This window comes from Pan troglodytes, chromosome 11, assembly GCF_028858775.2.
Source record: "Pan troglodytes isolate AG18354 chromosome 11, NHGRI_mPanTro3-v2.0_pri, whole genome shotgun sequence".
NCBI lineage: Eukaryota > Metazoa > Chordata > Mammalia > Primates > Hominidae > Pan > Pan troglodytes.
Window position 1 is genome coordinate 25,226,384 of NC_072409.2, and position 17,957 is coordinate 25,244,340.

Genomic DNA, 17,957 nt, shown 5'->3' on the forward strand with positions numbered 1-17,957 from the left:
TAGACAACAGCTAATTTGATGGTAAAAGACATACTGAGGAAAGTTATAGTTTATTTTTGTTCCCCACAGTTATCAGGAAAACCAAATCAAATTTAACACTGAGAATACAGAAAGTTTCACCAAAATTCTCTGATTTAGCTATTCCTTTTTTGGTTTTCTCTAAGGAAGTAGAACATATGACAGTGAATACTGCAGCTATTTTTCACTTCCTCTTTTATAGCCATATATTACTGTAAGTATACTTGCTTAAGTTCCAAGTCTCTTGATTTAAACACATGACTTGCTTGATTTCATTAAGAATATTCAAGCCTAATAGAAGTAGGAGTATCTGATAATCTGCCTTCTGAGTTTCTGGGCCTCTTAGAGTTTACTATTAATCTAGAAGTAGTAATCAGGAGCCTTGCTTTTGTTTGTTAGTTTGTTTTAGCCCATTCCTCACCGTTGTGGGAAGTAATAGTAATGAACTAATAGTACTTGGCTTCAGCTAATCCAGATAGGAATAAGGCACAGTTTCTGCCCCTAAGAAACTTTTATTTTAGTAGTAGAATAAAATCAATCCAGGAATAATAATCACAAAGCATTTTTAAGGGGCCAATTATGTATATATTTGTTTTAGATTATAAAGGTATGTGTAGGCAGATCCGATTAGCATAGTAATGATAAATCACCAGTCTAAAGATGGTAAAAAGATAAATTAACCGATCATCAGAAAGCATTTTGAGTTCTGTAAAAGATAGGAGAAAGCCTAGATTCTAATGTTGATTCTATCCCCAGTTAGGAATGTGACTTTGGACAGATTATCTTCCATCCTTGTCCCTCCATACCCCAACCTATTCAATAATGAGGTTTGACCTAGATAAACTTTGAGACCTTTCCCAGTTCTGTAGTTTTAATGTTAATGCTAATACCAGTTTATGGTTGCAGGTCAACTTCCGTGTCAATCAAGCATGCTTTCACCCTTGCAGGGGTATCTGAGTTGAACCACATTTTGAGATAATAGGATGTGTTCACAAGTATATAAATACATACTCTGTGCTTACTTAATGCCATACACTGTTCTAAGAAATACATAGACATTATTGTATTTATTCCTCCCTTCTACTCTATGAAATAATTTTACCTACTATGCCCATTTTACAAATGAGAAATGTATATATATATATATATATATAAAAAAATTGTATTTACTCCTCTCTGTGAGGTGCTATTAACTATTATATCCGTTTTACAAATGGGAAAGGCTCAGAGAGGTAAATTGCCCAAGATCATGCAGCTAGAAAGTAATAGAGCCTGGATCTGAAATCAGGTAGGCAGATTCTACCAGACCTGCCTATGTGCTATTGTTGTTATTATTGAAATGGATGTTTGATGTCAGTTTGTTTAAAAAAGTATTAATACTTTACCAACAAAAAGAATCTCTGTTTATTAAAATACACTGATACAGTATAAATGCATGTGTTTTTGTTTTTGATGAGAAAGAAAATATAAAACTGAGGTGAGGTGAGGTCCTTGGCGACTAAATGCATTGTCTAACTTTTTTTTTTAATGTAGTTAATTCTGTCATGACTTTTCCTATGAATTATAAATATAGATTCAAGTCCAGAGTTAGCAAGCTCATTCTTGCCAACATAGGGAGATTGTGTACATTTGAGAGTTCCTTAGTAGTGGAAAAATCTAAAAATTTATTTATTTTTGTTTATTTATTTATTTTTTTGAGACAGGGTTTTTCTCTGTTGTCCAGGCTGGAGTGCAGTGGTGCAGTCATGGCTCACTGCAGCTTCGAACTCCTGGGCTCAAGCAATCCACTTGCCTCAGTCTCCCAAGTAGCTGGGACTACAGGCCCATGCCACCATGCCTGGCTAATTTTTAATTTTTTGTAAAGATGGGTTCTTGCTATATTGCTCAGGCTAGTCTTGAACTCCTGGCCTCAAGCAGTCCTCCTGTCTCAGCCTCTGAGAGTGAGCCACCATGCCCTGCTAAAAATTTACAAGTAACTTATCTCCCAAGTTGATGTAGAGTCCATTAAAGATATTAATAGAAAATGGGACTGTGCGTGGTGGTTCACGCTTGCAATCCCAGCACTTTGGGAGGCCAAGGCAGGCGGATCATGAGGTCAGGAGTTCGAGACCAGCCTGGCCAACACAATGAAACCCCGTCTCTACAAAAATACAAAAATTAACTGGGTGTGGTGGCAGGTGCCTATAATCCCAGCTACTCGGGAGGCTGAGGTAGGAGAATCACTTGAATCTGGGAGGCAGAGGTTGCAGTGAGCCAAGGTCGTGCCACTGCACTCCAGCCTGGGTGACAAAGCAAGACTCCGTCTCATTAAAAAGAAAAAAAAAAAAAAGACTGGGCGTGGTGGCTCACACCTGTAATCCCAGCACTTTGGGAGGCTGAGGCAGGTGGATCACCTGAGGTCAGGAGTTCAAGACCAGCCTGGCCAATGTGGTGAAACCCCATCTCTACTAAAAATACAAAAATTAGCCAGGCATGGTGGCGGGCACCTGTAATCTCGGGTGCTCAGGAGGCTGAGGCAGGAGAATCGCTTGAACCCTGGAGGTGGAGGTTGCACAGCCGAGATCCTGCCATTGCACTCCAGCCTGGATGCCAAGAGCAAAATTCCGTCTCAAAAAAAAAAAAAAAGAAAATGAAATTAATCTGAAAACTAATTAGGTTGACCTGGCTTTTGGATCGACTTTGTAGTCTTCAGTTGGCTGGTCTTTAGAACATCTATGGAAACACAGTTCACTTATGACACTCTTGTCTTTCCTTTTAAAAAGGCTATACCTGCAAAATTAAAACAGCAAGCCCAATACTCATGGCCTACTGAAGCTAACAAGGACATTCATTTCTTATCAGTAATCTGTGCATAAGCTATGTTATCTTAACTAGGTGCTAAGCTTTGTACATTTTTCACTGTGTTAAAGACAGTGAAACCCAACTCTTCCAGAATCTTATTCCTTTAGGCAATTTGCCCGAATTTTCCTGCCTGAAAGGACAAATCTTGCTGTCTTCTAAATTCCATAAGCATTTGTTGATGTCTTTTTAGGCCAGCGATGCTCTCACTCAAGCATTGCGTTTACAATCTCATTTAAACCTCTTAGTCCTTTACAGTAGGCATTTCTGGCCTATTTACAGGAAACTTAAACTTACACTAGACTACTTTGAGAAAAGAAGGTAATAGTTTCAAGTCATATAAAATTTATTTTGTAAAATGCTAGTGCATATTTCTCTATACATAAAACTTGTTTTAAAAAACCTGAAAAGCCAAAATAACTTGTTGGGGAGTTTCAATGTTTACTTCACCTAAACTAAAGATGCCTTTGGAGAAGAAGTGCTCAGAGCCAGACTAGACTTTGAATTCATTTATTGAGCCTGTTACATACCAGACACTGGGCATACCTCTTTTTTTTTTTTTTTTTTCGGTTTGCCTTATTGTGCCTTGCAGATTTTTTTTTTTTTTTTTTTTTTTTACAAAATAAAGGTTGTGTCCAACCCCGTGTTGAGTGAGTCTATTGGCATCATTTTGCCAACAGCAAAATTCCTCCCTTCGTGTCTCCGTGTCACATTTTGGTAATTCTCTTAATATTCAAAAATATTCTCTTGGTCAGTTGCAATGGCTCACACCTATAATCCCAGCATTTTGGGAGGCTGAGGCGGGTGGATCACTTGAGTCCAGGAGTTTGCGACCAGCCTGGCCAACATAGCAAAACGCTGTTTCTACTAAAAAATACAGAAATTAGCAGGGCATGGTGATGCACACCTGTAATCCTAGCAATTTGGGAGGCTGAGGCATGAGAATCGCTTGAACCCAGGAGGCGGAGGTTGTAGTGAGCCGAGATTGGGCCACTGCACTCCTGCCTGGGCGACAGAGTGAGACTGCATCTCAAAAAAAAAAAAAAAAAAAAAAAAAATATATATATATATATATATACACACACACATACACACACACACGCACACATATATATTCACACATATGTATATATGTATATATACACACACACATATATCCTCTGAATATTTCAAACTTTTTCAATGGTATTATATCTGTTATGGTGTGATCTTTGGTGTTATTGTAATTGTTGTTGCCACAAACCACGCTCACATAAAACAGTGAACTTAATTGATAAATGTTGTGTATGTTCTGACTGCTCCACTGACTGGCAGTTCTCTATTTTTTTTTTTATCTCTTCTTGAGCCTACCTATACTCCATGACTCAGCAATATTGGCATTAGGCCAATTAATAACCCTACAACGACCTCAAGTGTTTAAGTGAAAAGAAGAGTTGCATATCTCTTGCTTTAAAAAAAGTAGAAATGATTAAGCTTTGTGAGGAAGGCGTGTAAACAAAGATAGGCCAAAAGCTAGGCCTCTTGTGCCAGTTAGCCATATTGTGAATGCAAAGGAAACATTCTTAAAGGAAATTAAAAGTGCTACTCCAGTGAACACACAAATGATGAGAAAGCAAAACAGCCTTATTGCTGACATGGAGAAAGTTTAAGGGAATCTGATAGAACATCAAACCAGTCACAGATTTCCTTAAACCAAAGCCTAATTCAGAGCAAGGCCCTAACTCTTTTCAATTCTGTGAAGGCTGAGCGAGGTGAGGATGCTGCAGAAGAAAAGCTGGAAGTGAGCAGAGGTTGGTTCATGAGGTTGAGGGAAAGAAGCCGTCTTCATAGCATGAAAGTGCTAGATGAAGGAGCAAGTGATTGCAAGCTGCAGCAAGTTACTAGAAGTTCTAGCAAAGAGAACTGGTGATGGTGGGTACACCAAACAACGGATTTTCAATGTAGACAAAACAGCTTTCTATTGGAAGAAGATCTAGGACTTTCATGGCTAGAAAGGAGAAGTCAATGCTTGGCTTCAAAACTTCAAAGGACAGGCTTAACTCTTATTAGGGGATAATGCAGCTGGTGACTTTAAGTTGAAGCCATTGCTCATGTACCATTCCAAAAATCCTAGGGCCCTTAGGCATTATGCTAAATTTACTCTGCCTGTGCTCTGTAAATGGAACAAAGCCTGGATGACAGCACATCTGTTTATAGCATAGTTTACTGAATATTTTAAAGGCACTGTTGAGACCCACTGTTCAGAAAAAAAAAGCCTTCTTTCAAATTATTACTGCCCATTGACAGTATACGTGGTCACTCACAAACTCTGATGGAGATGTATAAGATTAATGTTGTTTTCATGCCTGCTAACACAACATCCATTCTGCACCTCAGATCAGGTCTTACCATTTAAGAAATACGTTTCATGGCTAAGCACAGTGGCTCACACCTGTAATCCCAGAACTTTGGGAGGCCAAGGTGGGTGGATCACTTGAGCCCAGGAGTTCAAGAGCAGCCTGGGCAACATGGCGAAACCCTGTCTCTACAAAAAATACAAAAATTAGCCAGGTTTCTTGGTGCATGCCTGTAGTTCCAGCTACTTGGGAGGCTGAGGTGGGAGAATCCCTAGAGTGTGGTGGTGCATGCCTGTAGTCTCAGCTATTTGGGAGGCTGAGGTGGGAGGATTGGTTGAGCCCTGGAGGCAAAAGCTGCAGTGAGCCATGAACGCCCCACTGCACTCTAGCCTGGTGACAGATTGAGACCCTGTCTCTAAAAAAAAATTGTTTTAAAGAGTTAACACAGCAAGCCTGAGACTATTATTCCTAAAAAGCCCTGCTTACAAGGTTGGCTCTTGGCTGATATCTTAGTCTGTTTTCTGTTGCTTATAACAGAATACCTAAAGTGTGATAAAGAAAAGGAATTTATTTTTTACAGTTATGGAGGCTGAGAAGTTCAAGGTCAGAAGGGCTGTATGTGGTGAAGGTCTTCTTGTTGGTAGGAACTCTCTGCAGGGTCCTGAGATGGCATGGGGCATCACATGGCAAGCATACTAGCTCAGATCTTTCTTCCTCTTCTTATAACGCCACCAGTCTCATTCCCATGACATTTATGATAATCTAGTAATCCTTTTTTTTTTTTGGTTCGGGGGAGACAGGGTCTTGCTGTGTCACCTAGGCTGTAATGCAGTGGCATGATCATAGCTCACTGTAGTCTCAAACTCCTGGGCTCAGTTGAGCCTCCTGCCTCAGCCTCTCAAGCAGCTAGGACTCCAAGCATTTACCACCAAGACTGGATAATTTTTTTTTTTTTTTGGAGACGGAGTTTCGCTCTCGTTGCCTAGGCTGGAGTGCAGTGGCGCGATCTCAGCTGACTGCAACCTCTGCCTCCTGGGTTCAGGCGATTCTCCTGCCTCAGCCTCCCGAGTAGCTGGGATTACAGGTGCGTGCCACCACGCCCGGCTAATTTTTGTACTTTTAGTAGAGATAGGGTTTCACCATGTTGGTCAGGCTGGTCTCGAACGTCTGACCTCAAGTGATCCTCCCGTCTCAGCCTCCTAAAGTGCTGGGATTACGGGTATGAGCCACTGTGCCCAGCCGACCTGTGCACTTTTTACTTTTGCTGATTTTTCTGTATATTTTTTTGTAATAGATCTTAGCCATGAGTACCACTATATGCTGAGACCATTGAGTCCTTCTCTAGAATCCTTGAACCTGGCAATGGTCTTGGAGCACAAAAGGAAGAACAGGTTTTGCTGGGGCAGTGGGCATTGGAGGATAAGAGTTCTGGTTTGGACATGTTACATTTGTATTGCCTGTGGGATATCTATGTTTTCTGGCACTCAAGAGCAAGTTCTGGGCTGGGAATACAGATTTGAGCATCACCAGCATTTGGATAGCATTTGATACCAAGGTAAATAAGTACAGAGAGACAGTATGAAACCCTACCAAGGGAGAGAAAGTATGAAGCCCTGGAGACATGGACATTTAAAGATTGGGCAAATGAAGAAGAAGAGCCCAGGGGGTTAAAAAGAAGCCAGAGAAATAGGGCAAAACAAGCCAGGGATTGCGTTAGTATTTATTGATATCTTATTTGGACCTGTTCCTTCCACAACCCCTGCAGAAGTCAAGAGAAGAATTTGAAGAAGAACAAGTTAATTGACAGTATAAAAAGGTGGTATGAGGTGAAATAAGATAAGGACTGGTAAACTGGGGTTAGTAACAAAGAAGTTGTTGGTGATCGGATGGGCCTGGTGGCTCACACCTGTAATCCCAGCACTTTGGGAGGCCGAGGTGGGTGGATCACTTGAGGTCAGGAGTTCGAGACCAGCCTGGCCAGCATGGTGAAACCCCGTCTCTACTAAAAATACAAAAATTAGCCGGGTGTGGTGACATGCGCCTGTAGTCCCAGCTACTTGGGAGGCTGAGGCAGGAGAATCGCTTGAACCTGGGAAGCGGAGGTTGCAGTGAGCCGGGATCACACCACTGCACTCCAGCCTGGGCAACAGAGTGAAACTCCATCTAAAAAAAAACAAAAACAAAACAAATAAAAAAATTTTTAGTGATTTTAGCAAGATCAGTTTCAGTGGAATGGTGGGGGATAAGATTTCTTGCAAGGGATGATGAAAGAATGGTTCTGTTAGATGAAAGGATGGCAGGGACCATGTTTGATGGGTAAGTTTGTATCATAGCTTCATTTCAATTGAATAAACTAGTAAAAAGCAGGAGGGGGAGTAATCAGTAAGGGTGACTAGAAACTGTGATTTGCTTAAAGCAAGAATTTACAGTTTGAAGATACCATAGAGAGCACCTGAACTAGTCACTTCAATTTATAGGTGGAAAAACTGAGGTCCAGAAAAAAGAAATGCCTTGACCAAGGTCCTGGGGATAAACAGGGTCAACTGATGATGTTCAAATCACATACACAATCTTGATTTCAAAGACACTTTGCTGTGTCCAATATTTTTATTTCTTTTTTTTTTTTTTTTTTTAATTTTTAAATCAGCTTTCCTAGCTTGAAGTGTTTCTAGTACTGAATGGTGGGATGTAGTCAAGGAGGTATTTGTTCAAGGTTGGAGATGAGCAGCTTTTATAATAATTCCAGGTTTGGGATATATCAGTGAAATTTCATTTTTCATTTTCTACTAACAGTGCCAGATTGGCCTCACTTTTTGGACTGGATCAGGCAGCTGCTGGCCATGGAAATGAATTTTTCCAGTACACAGCCCCAAAACAGCCTAAGAAAGGCCAGGGAACGGCAGCAACAGGTAAGTTAAGAGTGTATTAGCCGAGCGAGGTGGCTAATGCCTGTAATCCCAGCACTTTGGGAGGCCGAGGCCGGTGGATCACCTGAGGTCAGGAGTTTGAGACCAGCCTGGCCAACATGGCAAAACCCCATCTCTACAAAAAATACAAAAATTAGCCAGGTGTGGTGGCGTGTGCCTGTAATCCCAGCTACTAGCGGGGCTGAGGCCGGAGGATCTCTTGAACCCAGGAGGCAGAGGTTGCAGTGAGCCACTGTACTCCAGCCTGGGCAACAGAGCGAGACTCTGTCTCAAAAAACAAAACAAAACCGAAACAAAATAAAAACAAGAGTGTATTAGGGTTCTCTAGAGGGACAGAGCTAATAGGTATACGTATGTATGAAAGGGAGTTTATTGAGGAGAATTGACTCACACGATCACAAGGTAAAGCCCCATGATAGGCTGTCTGCAAGTTGAAGAACAAGGAAGCCAGTAGTGGATCAGTCCGAGTCTCAAAACCTCAAAAGTAGGGAAGCCGACAGTGCAGCCTTCAGTCTGTGGCTGCAGGCCTGAGAGCCTCTGGCCAACCGCTAGTGTAAGTCCAAGAGTCCAAAAGCCAAAGAACTTGGAGTCTGATGTTCGACGGCAGAAAGCATCCAGCGCAGGAGAAAGATGAAAGTTGGAAGACTCAGCAAGTCAGCCCCTTCCACCTTCTTCTGCCTGCCTTATACTAGCCACGCTGGCAGTTGATTAGATAGTGCCCAACAAGATTGAGGGTGGGTTTGCCTCTCCCAGTCCACTAACTCAGATGTTAATCTCCTTTGGCAACACCCTCACAGACACACCTAGGAACAATACTTTGTGTACTTCAATCCAATCAAGTTGACACTAAATATTAGCCATCACTTTGGGAGGCCGAGGCGAGCAGATCACGAGGTCAAGAGATCGAGACCATTCTGGCCAACATGGTGAAACCCTGTCTCTACTAAAAGTACAAAAATTAGCTGGGCATGGTGGCGCTTGCCTGTAGTCCCAGCTACTCGGGAGGCTGAGGCAGGAGAATTGCTTGAAGCCGGGAGGCGGAGGTTGCAGTGAGCCAAGATCACGCCACTGCACTCCAGCCTGGCGACAGAGCAAGACTCCGTCTCAAAAAAAAAAAAAAAAAAAAGCCATCACAACTGGCACTAGGATTGTGCCTTAACAGGTTAGATGGAAGGGTTAGCAGCCTTCCAAAAGTGACATGCCAGGTTGTGTATCCTTGACCAGTCTGGCTAAGCTCACCCCCAGTGGTGAGTGCTTCTCTAAGATCTGGGATCCTGATTTCTAACAGCTAGATAGCGTGCGCTTTGTTGGGAACTGATGGAGAGGCCTTCTGCCCCATATGGACACCGCTCTCCCAAACTCTGCCCAAGGCACTCTAAGTAGGCACTGTCCAGTGTTTTGGTGAGAAGGAAGACCTACTTTTCACTTCTTTTATCTGGACAGGTTAGCTGTAGGCTCCATCCTGAGCCTCCACCCCTCTAGGGCCCCACTCTAAGTCACCTCATTAGCATTGTCAAAAGATACAGTTATAACACATGGAGTTTTAAGATCTTAATTGGCTTTTATTTGAGATTCTAGAATTGGGCAACACTTCATTCTATAAAATGGAATGTTGTGATGAGCTGAGCAGAGGAGGTTGGCTTTATAGGCAGAAAAGTGCTGAAGAAAGCAGAAACAGAACAAAAAACAATTGGTCATTTCAAAGTTACTTTTGTTGTGTAGGTTAAAGCAGAGAAGACTTCCTTCCCTATCATGCTGGCTAAAATTGGATTATACAAAAGATGTTCCTACCACTCTTATCACTCAGGAAATTACAAGGGATTTGGGAGCACTGTGTCAGGAACCAAGGACAAAGACCAAACATGTTTCATATTATACCACAGCCTATAGGCCCTTTACAGAAAATGTTTGCCGATCCCTGCTTTAAATATTACCTATTACTTTAGGCAGTTTTGCTGTAGGTGCTTCTCTTATTCTCCAAGTCATAACCTGGCCAGGTTTCTAGTAGGCTATGCTTTTATATTTCCTGTGGCACATCTCTTCATCAGCAGTGTGCATCAGAGTTAAAGTGGTTGAGTTAATGGGAGAAAAAGAAACAACCTTAGTTCCCACCCAATGAAAACACTTGGTTTTTTATTTTTATTTTTTATTGTACTTAATTTTAGAAACAGAGTCTTACTTTGCTGCCCAGGCTGGAATGTAGTGGCTATTCACAGGTGCCATCACAGTGCACTACGGCCTTGAACTCCTGGCCACTGCACCTGGCTAACTTGATTATTTAAATCAGAAGACAGCAACTATGAGTTTGTTACGCTTTTAGCAGGGAGCTATAGAAGCAAGATTGCCTATACAGTTTTCTTTAGGCATTTTCAAATAAATAAAGTAGCAATACAGAAGACCCTCTCTGTTCAAGGGAATTTTTTTTTTTTTTTTTTTTTTTGAGATGGAGTCTCACTCTGTCACCCAGGCTGGAGTGCGGTGGCATGATCTCAGCTCATTGCAATCTCTGCCTCCTGTGTTTCAAGTGATTCTCATGCCTCAGCCTCCCAAGTACCTGGGACTCCAGGTGCACCCACCATACCTGGCTAATTTTTGTATTTTTAGTAGAGATGGGGTTTCACCATGTTGGCCAGACTGGTCTCAAACTCCTGACCACAAGTGATCTGCCCACCTCTGCTTCCCAAAGTGCTGGGATTACTTGTGTGAGCCATCTCGTCCAGCCTGAGGAACAGTTGGACAGGATGTAACCAAACCTTAGATTTTTTATTCTCCTTTACCCCATAATTCCATTTTAAGGAATTTATTATAAGAAGATAACTGGAAGTACACACAAAAATGTTGCATTTTAATTTATGTGTTTCTGTATTTTCTAAGTTTCCTACAATGCACTTGTACTCTATAATCAGAAAAAAAAGTGTTAATACAGAAAAAATCAAACAAGTTCTTTCAAAATATAAGTTCTTGCATGTCATGTCTGCATCAGTATTATCTCACTACTCTTCCATCACATTCATATAGTGAGTATAAATGTGATTTACTCTTAACATGGTATTTGAAAATGTTAGTGTTACTCTGTAGTCCCTTTTTGTTTGTTTGTTTGTTTTTTTTGAGACGGAGTCTCATTCCATCACCCAGGCTGGAGTGCAGTGGTGTGATCTCAGCTCACTGCAACCTCTGCCTCCCAGGCTCAAGCGATTCTTCCTCTTCAGCCTCATGAGTAGCTGGGACTACAGGGGCGCGCCACCACCCCCAGCTAATTTTTGTATTTTTAGTAGAGATAAGGTTTCACCATATTGGCCAAGCTGGTCTCGAAGTCCTCGTGATCCGCCTGCCTCGGCCTGCCAAAGTGCTGGGATTACAGGAACAAGCCACTGCGCCCAGCCTACTCTGTAGTACTTTGTGAAGTTAATTAATGGGTGTGACTTAAATATCTTACTGAATTTCCTACCCTAGAAGACAGGGAAGGGGAAATAACTTTATTTTCATATATTATAGCTGTCAAAATACTGGAAGGAGAAAATAAAATAGATGGACTATCACTTTTTAGACAGTACTCCTTGTCTAGCCAAAGACTTATTTGGGGTGTGTGGTTTGGGAGTTGGAGTCATGGGTTTCAGACCTAGGCACTATCATGGTATAATTGTGTGAGGCACTTGGGTGATTAGAACCTCAGTTTCTTCACCCCCAGACTAGATCATAGGGCTGCTTTGTGGATCAAATAAGGATAATCATAAAAGTATTACAACACTAACTGTAAATTATAAAGATCAATTTTGAAGCTAGTTCAATGGTTAAAAATTAGTTTAAGGCCAGGTACAGTAGCTCACGCCTGTAATTCCAGCACTTTGGGAGGCTGAGGCAGGTGGATCACGAGGTCAGGAGTTCAAGACCAGCCTGTCCAACATGGTGAAACCCCATCTCTACTAAAAATACAAAAATTAGCTGGATGTGGTGGCACGCACCTGGAATCCCAGCTACTCATGAGGCTGAGGCAGGAGAATGGCTTGAACCCGGGAGGTGGAGGTTGCAGTGAACCGAGATCACACCACTGCACTCCAGCCTGGGCGACAGAGTGAAACTCCGTCTTTAAAAAAAATTAGTTTAAAGCAAGAAGTGAATGACAACTTTGTTTTCTTGTTCATCTTCAGGAAATCAGGCAACACCAAAAACAGCACCAGCCACCATGAGCACTCCCACAATACTGGTCGCAACAGCAGTCCATGCATATCGATAGTAAGTCGCTGAGAAGGAACACCCTCTGAAGTTTGGTGGAAGGGCGTGCAGTTAAGCTTCTACTTTTTCTCGAAAAACCTCTGTTTGTTGCAAAACGGTTATTTAGCCCTTCCACGGACAAAATATCAGTAGAACTTTTAACATCTGAATTGGAGATTTCTGTGGTAAAACTTGAAAAGCCATTATCTTGTCTACTGTCTTTAGGGAATGCTTATACCCTCAACAGCTGTCAAATGCTCAAAGAAAGCCTCTCCACTGAGGTAGCATGAATGATAGATATTTATATTTAAAGAGTAAGGAAGTAGTATATGAGCTTTAAATTATAAATTGCTGGGCCGGGTGTGGTGGCGCACGCCTGTAATCCCAGCACTTTGGGAGGCCGAGGCAGAAGAATTGCTTGAACCTGGGAGGCAGAGGTTGCAATGAGCCAAGATCATGCCACTGCACTCCAGCCTGGTGACAGAGTGAGACTCCGTCTCAAAAAAAAAAAAAAAAAAAATTTAAACTGCTCACCTGTGTCCCTGTCTAGAGGCTGAATGACTGTTGTTTCCACTTCTGTATGACAGAAAAGAAAGCTGGTTCTGCAGAATTTAGGGAAGTATTAATACTTGTTGTTTCTCTTCCTTTTATAGCACAAATGGTCAATATGTAAAGCAGGGCAAATTTGGTGCTGCAGTTCTGGGGAACCACACAGCCAGAGAGGTGAGAGTGCTCCCACATCTCATGTATATTCAGATGTCCCAAATAATACCAATGAGCTGGCTTTTATCTGGCTTGCCCAATGTCTTGTTTATCAGAAGATAAGGATGATTGTTTGTATTGAATGTTAATTTATAACATCAAGCATATAGTAAATGATCACATTTTGCTTACTATTGTGCATTAAAACAAATCCAACCATTCAAAATTGTTAAATTTGACCTTTGTGATATGATCCTAGCTTAAGAATTTGGGCATTTTTTTGTTTGTTTGTTGTTCAATTGTGGGGTGCATGTATACACACACATACACAAACACACACATATATATACACATACATATGTATATATAAGATAAAATTTGCCATTTAACCATTTTTAAGTGCATAATCCAGTGCCATTAATTGCATTCACAGTATTGATTGAGCAACCATCACTACTATCCATTTCCCAAACAGAAAGTGTAACCATTAAGCAATTACTCTACTTCTTCCTTTTTCCCAGCTGCCGATAAGGTCAAATCTCTTCTTGTTTTTATGAATTTGCCCTTTTCTAGGTACCTAATATAGGTGGAATCATAACAGTATTTGTCTTTGGTGACTGATGTATTTCATTTCGCATAATGTCCTGAAAGTTCACCCATGTTTTAGCATGCATCAGTATTTCATTCCTTTTCATGGCTGAAAAATATTTCACTGTAGGTATATACCACATTTTGTTTATTCATTCGTCAGTTGATGGACACTGGGTTGTTTATACCTTTTGTCTATTGGGAATAGACAAAAAAAGTATGTATTGTGAAGATTGACATAAAAGTATATGGTCAAGTTCCTATTTTGGCTGTATACTAAGAGTGGAAATTGCTGACTCGTATGGTAATTTTATGTACCACTTTTTGAGAAACTGCCAAACTGTTTTCCACAGCAGCCACACCATTTTACATTCCCACAAGCAATGTATGAGGGTTTCAGTTTCTTCACATCCTTGCCAGCATTTTGTTATTATTATTATTTTTAAATTCTTGCCATTCTAGTAGGTGTGGAATGGTACTTTATTGCGGTTTTAATGTGCATTTTACCCAGTGTCTAATGTTGAGTATCTTTTCATTTGCTTATTGACCATTCATGTATTTTCTGTGGAGAGATGTCTATTCAAGCCCTTTGTCCATTTTAAAAATTGGATTGTTTGTCTTTTTGTTGTGGAGTTGTAGTAGTCTTTTAATATATTCTGAGTATTAAACCCTTATTTGCAGATATTTTATAGATTATCTTTTCACTTTCTTGATAATTTCCTTTGATGTACAAAAGTTTTTAATTTTGGTGAAGTCCATATTATCAAGTTTTTTCTTTTGTTACTTGTACTTTTGGTGTTTTATCTGAGAATCCATTACCAAAACCAAGGTCATGAAGATTTACCTCTACGTTTTCTTCTAAGAGTTTTATGATTTTATCCCCCATGTTGTTTTATATACAAGTTGGGCCTACGGTAAAAAATTACTTGACATATGAAGAGGTGGGAAAATGTAACTGATAATCAAGGGAACAAATAAACTAGGAGCAGACTCACAAATAATCTAGATATTGCAGTTAACATACAAAGCACTTAAAACAACTAGGAATAATATCTTAAAGAAAATAGAGGAAAAGTACAAAAGGGATGAGAAGATGGAGAATTTAAAAAGTTAGAATCTATAAGAATAATCACATGGCAGTCTAGATTTGAAAAATACAATTTCTGAAACTAAGAACATATTGGATGGGTTTAACAGAGTCAGAATACAGCAGGAGACAGAATTAGTGACTTCGAAGGCAGTAACATAGAGAATATTCAGACTGAAGCACAGAGAGAAGAAATAATAGAAAGAGACCAGGGCAAAGATTGATGTGGGACATGGTCTAACGTCCATGTAATTGGAATCCAAAGACAGTAGAATTATATCTTTAAAGTGCTGAAAGGAAAACAAAACCCTGCCTATTATAGAATTCTATAGCAACAAAAATATCCTTCCAAAATGAAGGCAAAATAAATTTTCAGCCAAACAAAAGTGGGAGAATTCATTGTAGTGGATTTGCACTGCAAGGAACATTAAAGGACATTCTTTAAGTTGAGGGAAACGAATGTCTATGTCTTTCAAAAGACATGGAGAGGCTGGGCGCGGTGGCTCACACCTGTAATCCCAGCACTTTGGAAAGCCAAGGCTGAGGTCGGGAGTTCGAGACCAGCCTTACCAACATGGAGAAACCCCGTGTCTACTAAAAATACAAAAAAATTAGCCAGGTGTGATGGCACATGCCTGTAATCCCAGCTACTTGGGAGGCTGGGGCAGGAGAATTGCTTGAACCTGGGAGGTGGAGGTTGCGCTAAGCCGAGATCATGCCATTGCACTCCAGCCTGGGCAACAAGAGTGAAACACCATCTCAAAAAAAATGACGTGGAGAATGTTCATAGAAGTATCATTCATAATAGCCTCTAGCTGGAAACAACTCAAATGCTCATAAACAGGAGAATGAATGAAGAGTTTATGGTATATTCACATAATAGAATACTACATGACAATAAAAGAGAACAAAGTCCTGGAACATGAAGTATCAAGGCTTACTCTTATAGATACGGTGAGTGAAAGAAGCAAGACAAAAGAGTATACTCTGTATAATCCTATTTATACAAATTTAAGAATAGCAAAATTGTCTGGGTGCGGTGGCTCACACCTGTAATCTCAGCACTTTGGGAGGCCAAGGTGGGCGGATCACCTGAGGTCAGGAGTTCAAGACCAGCCTGGCCAACATGGTGAAACCTGGTCTCTACTGAAAATACAAAATTAGTAGGGTGTGATGGCATGCACCTGTAGTCTCAGCTGCTCGGGAGGCTGAGGCAGGAGAATTGCTTGAACCCGGGAGGCAGAGGTTGCAGTGAGCCGAGATTGCGCCACTGCACTCCAGCCTGGGCGACAGAGAGACTCTGTCTCAAAAAGAAAAAAAAAAAAAAAAACAAAATTAATCAGCGACAGAAGTCAGAATATTGGTTATCTCAGGGTGGGGATTATTGACTAGGAAGGGCATGAGGGAGCTTCCTGTGGTGTGGGAAATGCTCTGCTATTTTTTTAATCTGGTTGATGGTCACGTGGGCACATATATGTATAATGAACATGTATTTTATGTTTTTCATCAATTTAAAAACAATTTATATTTTCTTTTACACAACCAGCCACTCTCTCTTAGTCACCCCTTGTATAAATGAAAACACCAACAAAATGAAGACATTGCCAATTACAGTTAAAGAGTAAGATCAAAATGAGAAGAGATTAATGTGGATAGTGAGAAGATAAAATTTAAAGTTGAAGCCTTAAAGGATGAATAGATTTTTAGTTTAGTATGAAGCACAACCTTTGATACTTATTGCTGATTTTATATTGCTGATTTTATATTGCCTTTTAACTTCTGCTCTTTTTTTTTTTTTTCTATCTGTCGTTGCTTGTCTACAGTATAGGATTCTTCTTTATATCAGTCAACAACAGCCAGTTACGGTTGCTAGGATTCATGTGAACTTTGAGCTAATGGTAAGACTTCATCATATTGGAATCGTTAGCTCCTTCGGGATAGGTTTACAGGAGAGACTGGTCTGATTGTACCTAATAGAAATTAGATCCACTGGTTCAGCCCTGGGTGTCCTTGTGAGTATCTAACAGAACCTTTCAGAAAGGTCTCTTGGCTCCTTCTGGGAATGTGGACTGAAGGGTGAATCGTAGAGGGTGAGAGGGAAGAAGAAAGATCTCTGATAGTTCTCTTTGGGTCCACCTGAGTCAAGACCCTACTCTATGAGCTTAGGCAGTCATGTTTATCTGGTATAATACTGCTTGTGGATGAATTATCTTAACATTTCTCCTTTCTCCAGGTTCGGCCCAATAACTATAGCACCTTTTATGATGACCAGAGACAGAACTGGTCCATCATGTTTGAGTCGGAAAAGGCTGCTGTGGAGTTCAATAAGCAGGTGATAACATCTTACTCTCCCTGTGAAAAGCCAGAATACTTGCTTGGATTTCCCTTAATTTTAGGGAAACATATAGAAAACCCATAATCTGCTGTGTTTTGTTAGTGACTAGCATAAAAAACCCACTAAATTTGCCACTTCGGCCTATTGTATGATTTCAGGAAAATAATAGGAATACTTACTGAAACTGCTTGACAATTTAGCCTTTTTCTTTTTTAACAGAGAAAGACTAAATGTAATCTTACTATATTAAAAAATTTTCTACTACATAAATTATCTTAAGGAATAAATAAAACTATCTTTAAAAAATAGTGTTTTCAAAGAATGTTTTAGGCTGGGTGTGGTGGTTCATGCCACGCTTGTAATCCCAGCATTTTGGGAGGCTGAGGCAGGTGGATCACTTGAGCCCAGGAGTTCAAGATCAGCCTGGGCAACATAGTGAAACCCCATCTGTACAAGAAAAGAAAGAAAGAGAGAGAAAGAGATAGACAGAGCAAGAGAGAGAGTTAAGTTACTACATACTCATTGTAGAAAATTTAGAAAAGCATTTAAAAAAATCACTCATAGTCTTACTACTCAAAGTAACCACTATTAACATATTTCCTTTTTTCTATGCATGATATACATAAGTAGATACAGTCCTTTAATAGTTCTTTATCGTGCTTATTTTATTTAAAAATGTATAATTCCTCTTTTCCTACCTCATGAAAAACTATTTGGAAACATTTTTGAAGGCTGCATAATATGCATGTTGTCAGTTCAAGCTACCGTAACAAATTACCATAGTCTGGTTAAGCAACAGAAATTTATTTCTCACGGTTCTCGAGGCTGAAAGTCTGAGATCAGGGTGCCAGCACAGTCGGGTTTTAGTGAGACCCTCTTCTGGGTTGCAGACTATCTTCTTCTTGTATCCTCGC

The 17,957-nt window shown here is 40.5% G+C and overlaps 1 protein-coding gene across 7 annotated transcripts in view; it reads left to right on the forward strand.

The window, feature by feature from the left end:
* FKBP15 (FKBP prolyl isomerase family member 15) overlaps positions 1-17,957 on the forward strand; it is a 55,411-nt gene that overhangs the window by 1,927 nt on the left and 35,527 nt on the right. For 3 of the 7 annotated variants that reach the window (XM_016961453.4, XM_063788401.1, XM_063788400.1), the window contains exons 2-6: positions 7,986-8,101; positions 12,268-12,352; positions 12,985-13,054; positions 16,532-16,606; positions 16,942-17,040. In XM_016961453.4, coding sequence (XP_016816942.2) covers positions 7,986-8,101; positions 12,268-12,352; positions 12,985-13,054; positions 16,532-16,606; positions 16,942-17,040 — 445 coding nt within the window. The remainder of the gene's footprint in view (positions 1-7,985; positions 8,102-12,267; positions 12,353-12,984; positions 13,055-16,531; positions 16,607-16,941; positions 17,041-17,957) is intronic. The other 4 variants (XM_063788402.1, XM_016961455.3, XM_063788403.1 and 1 more) reach the window with 2 other exon arrangements.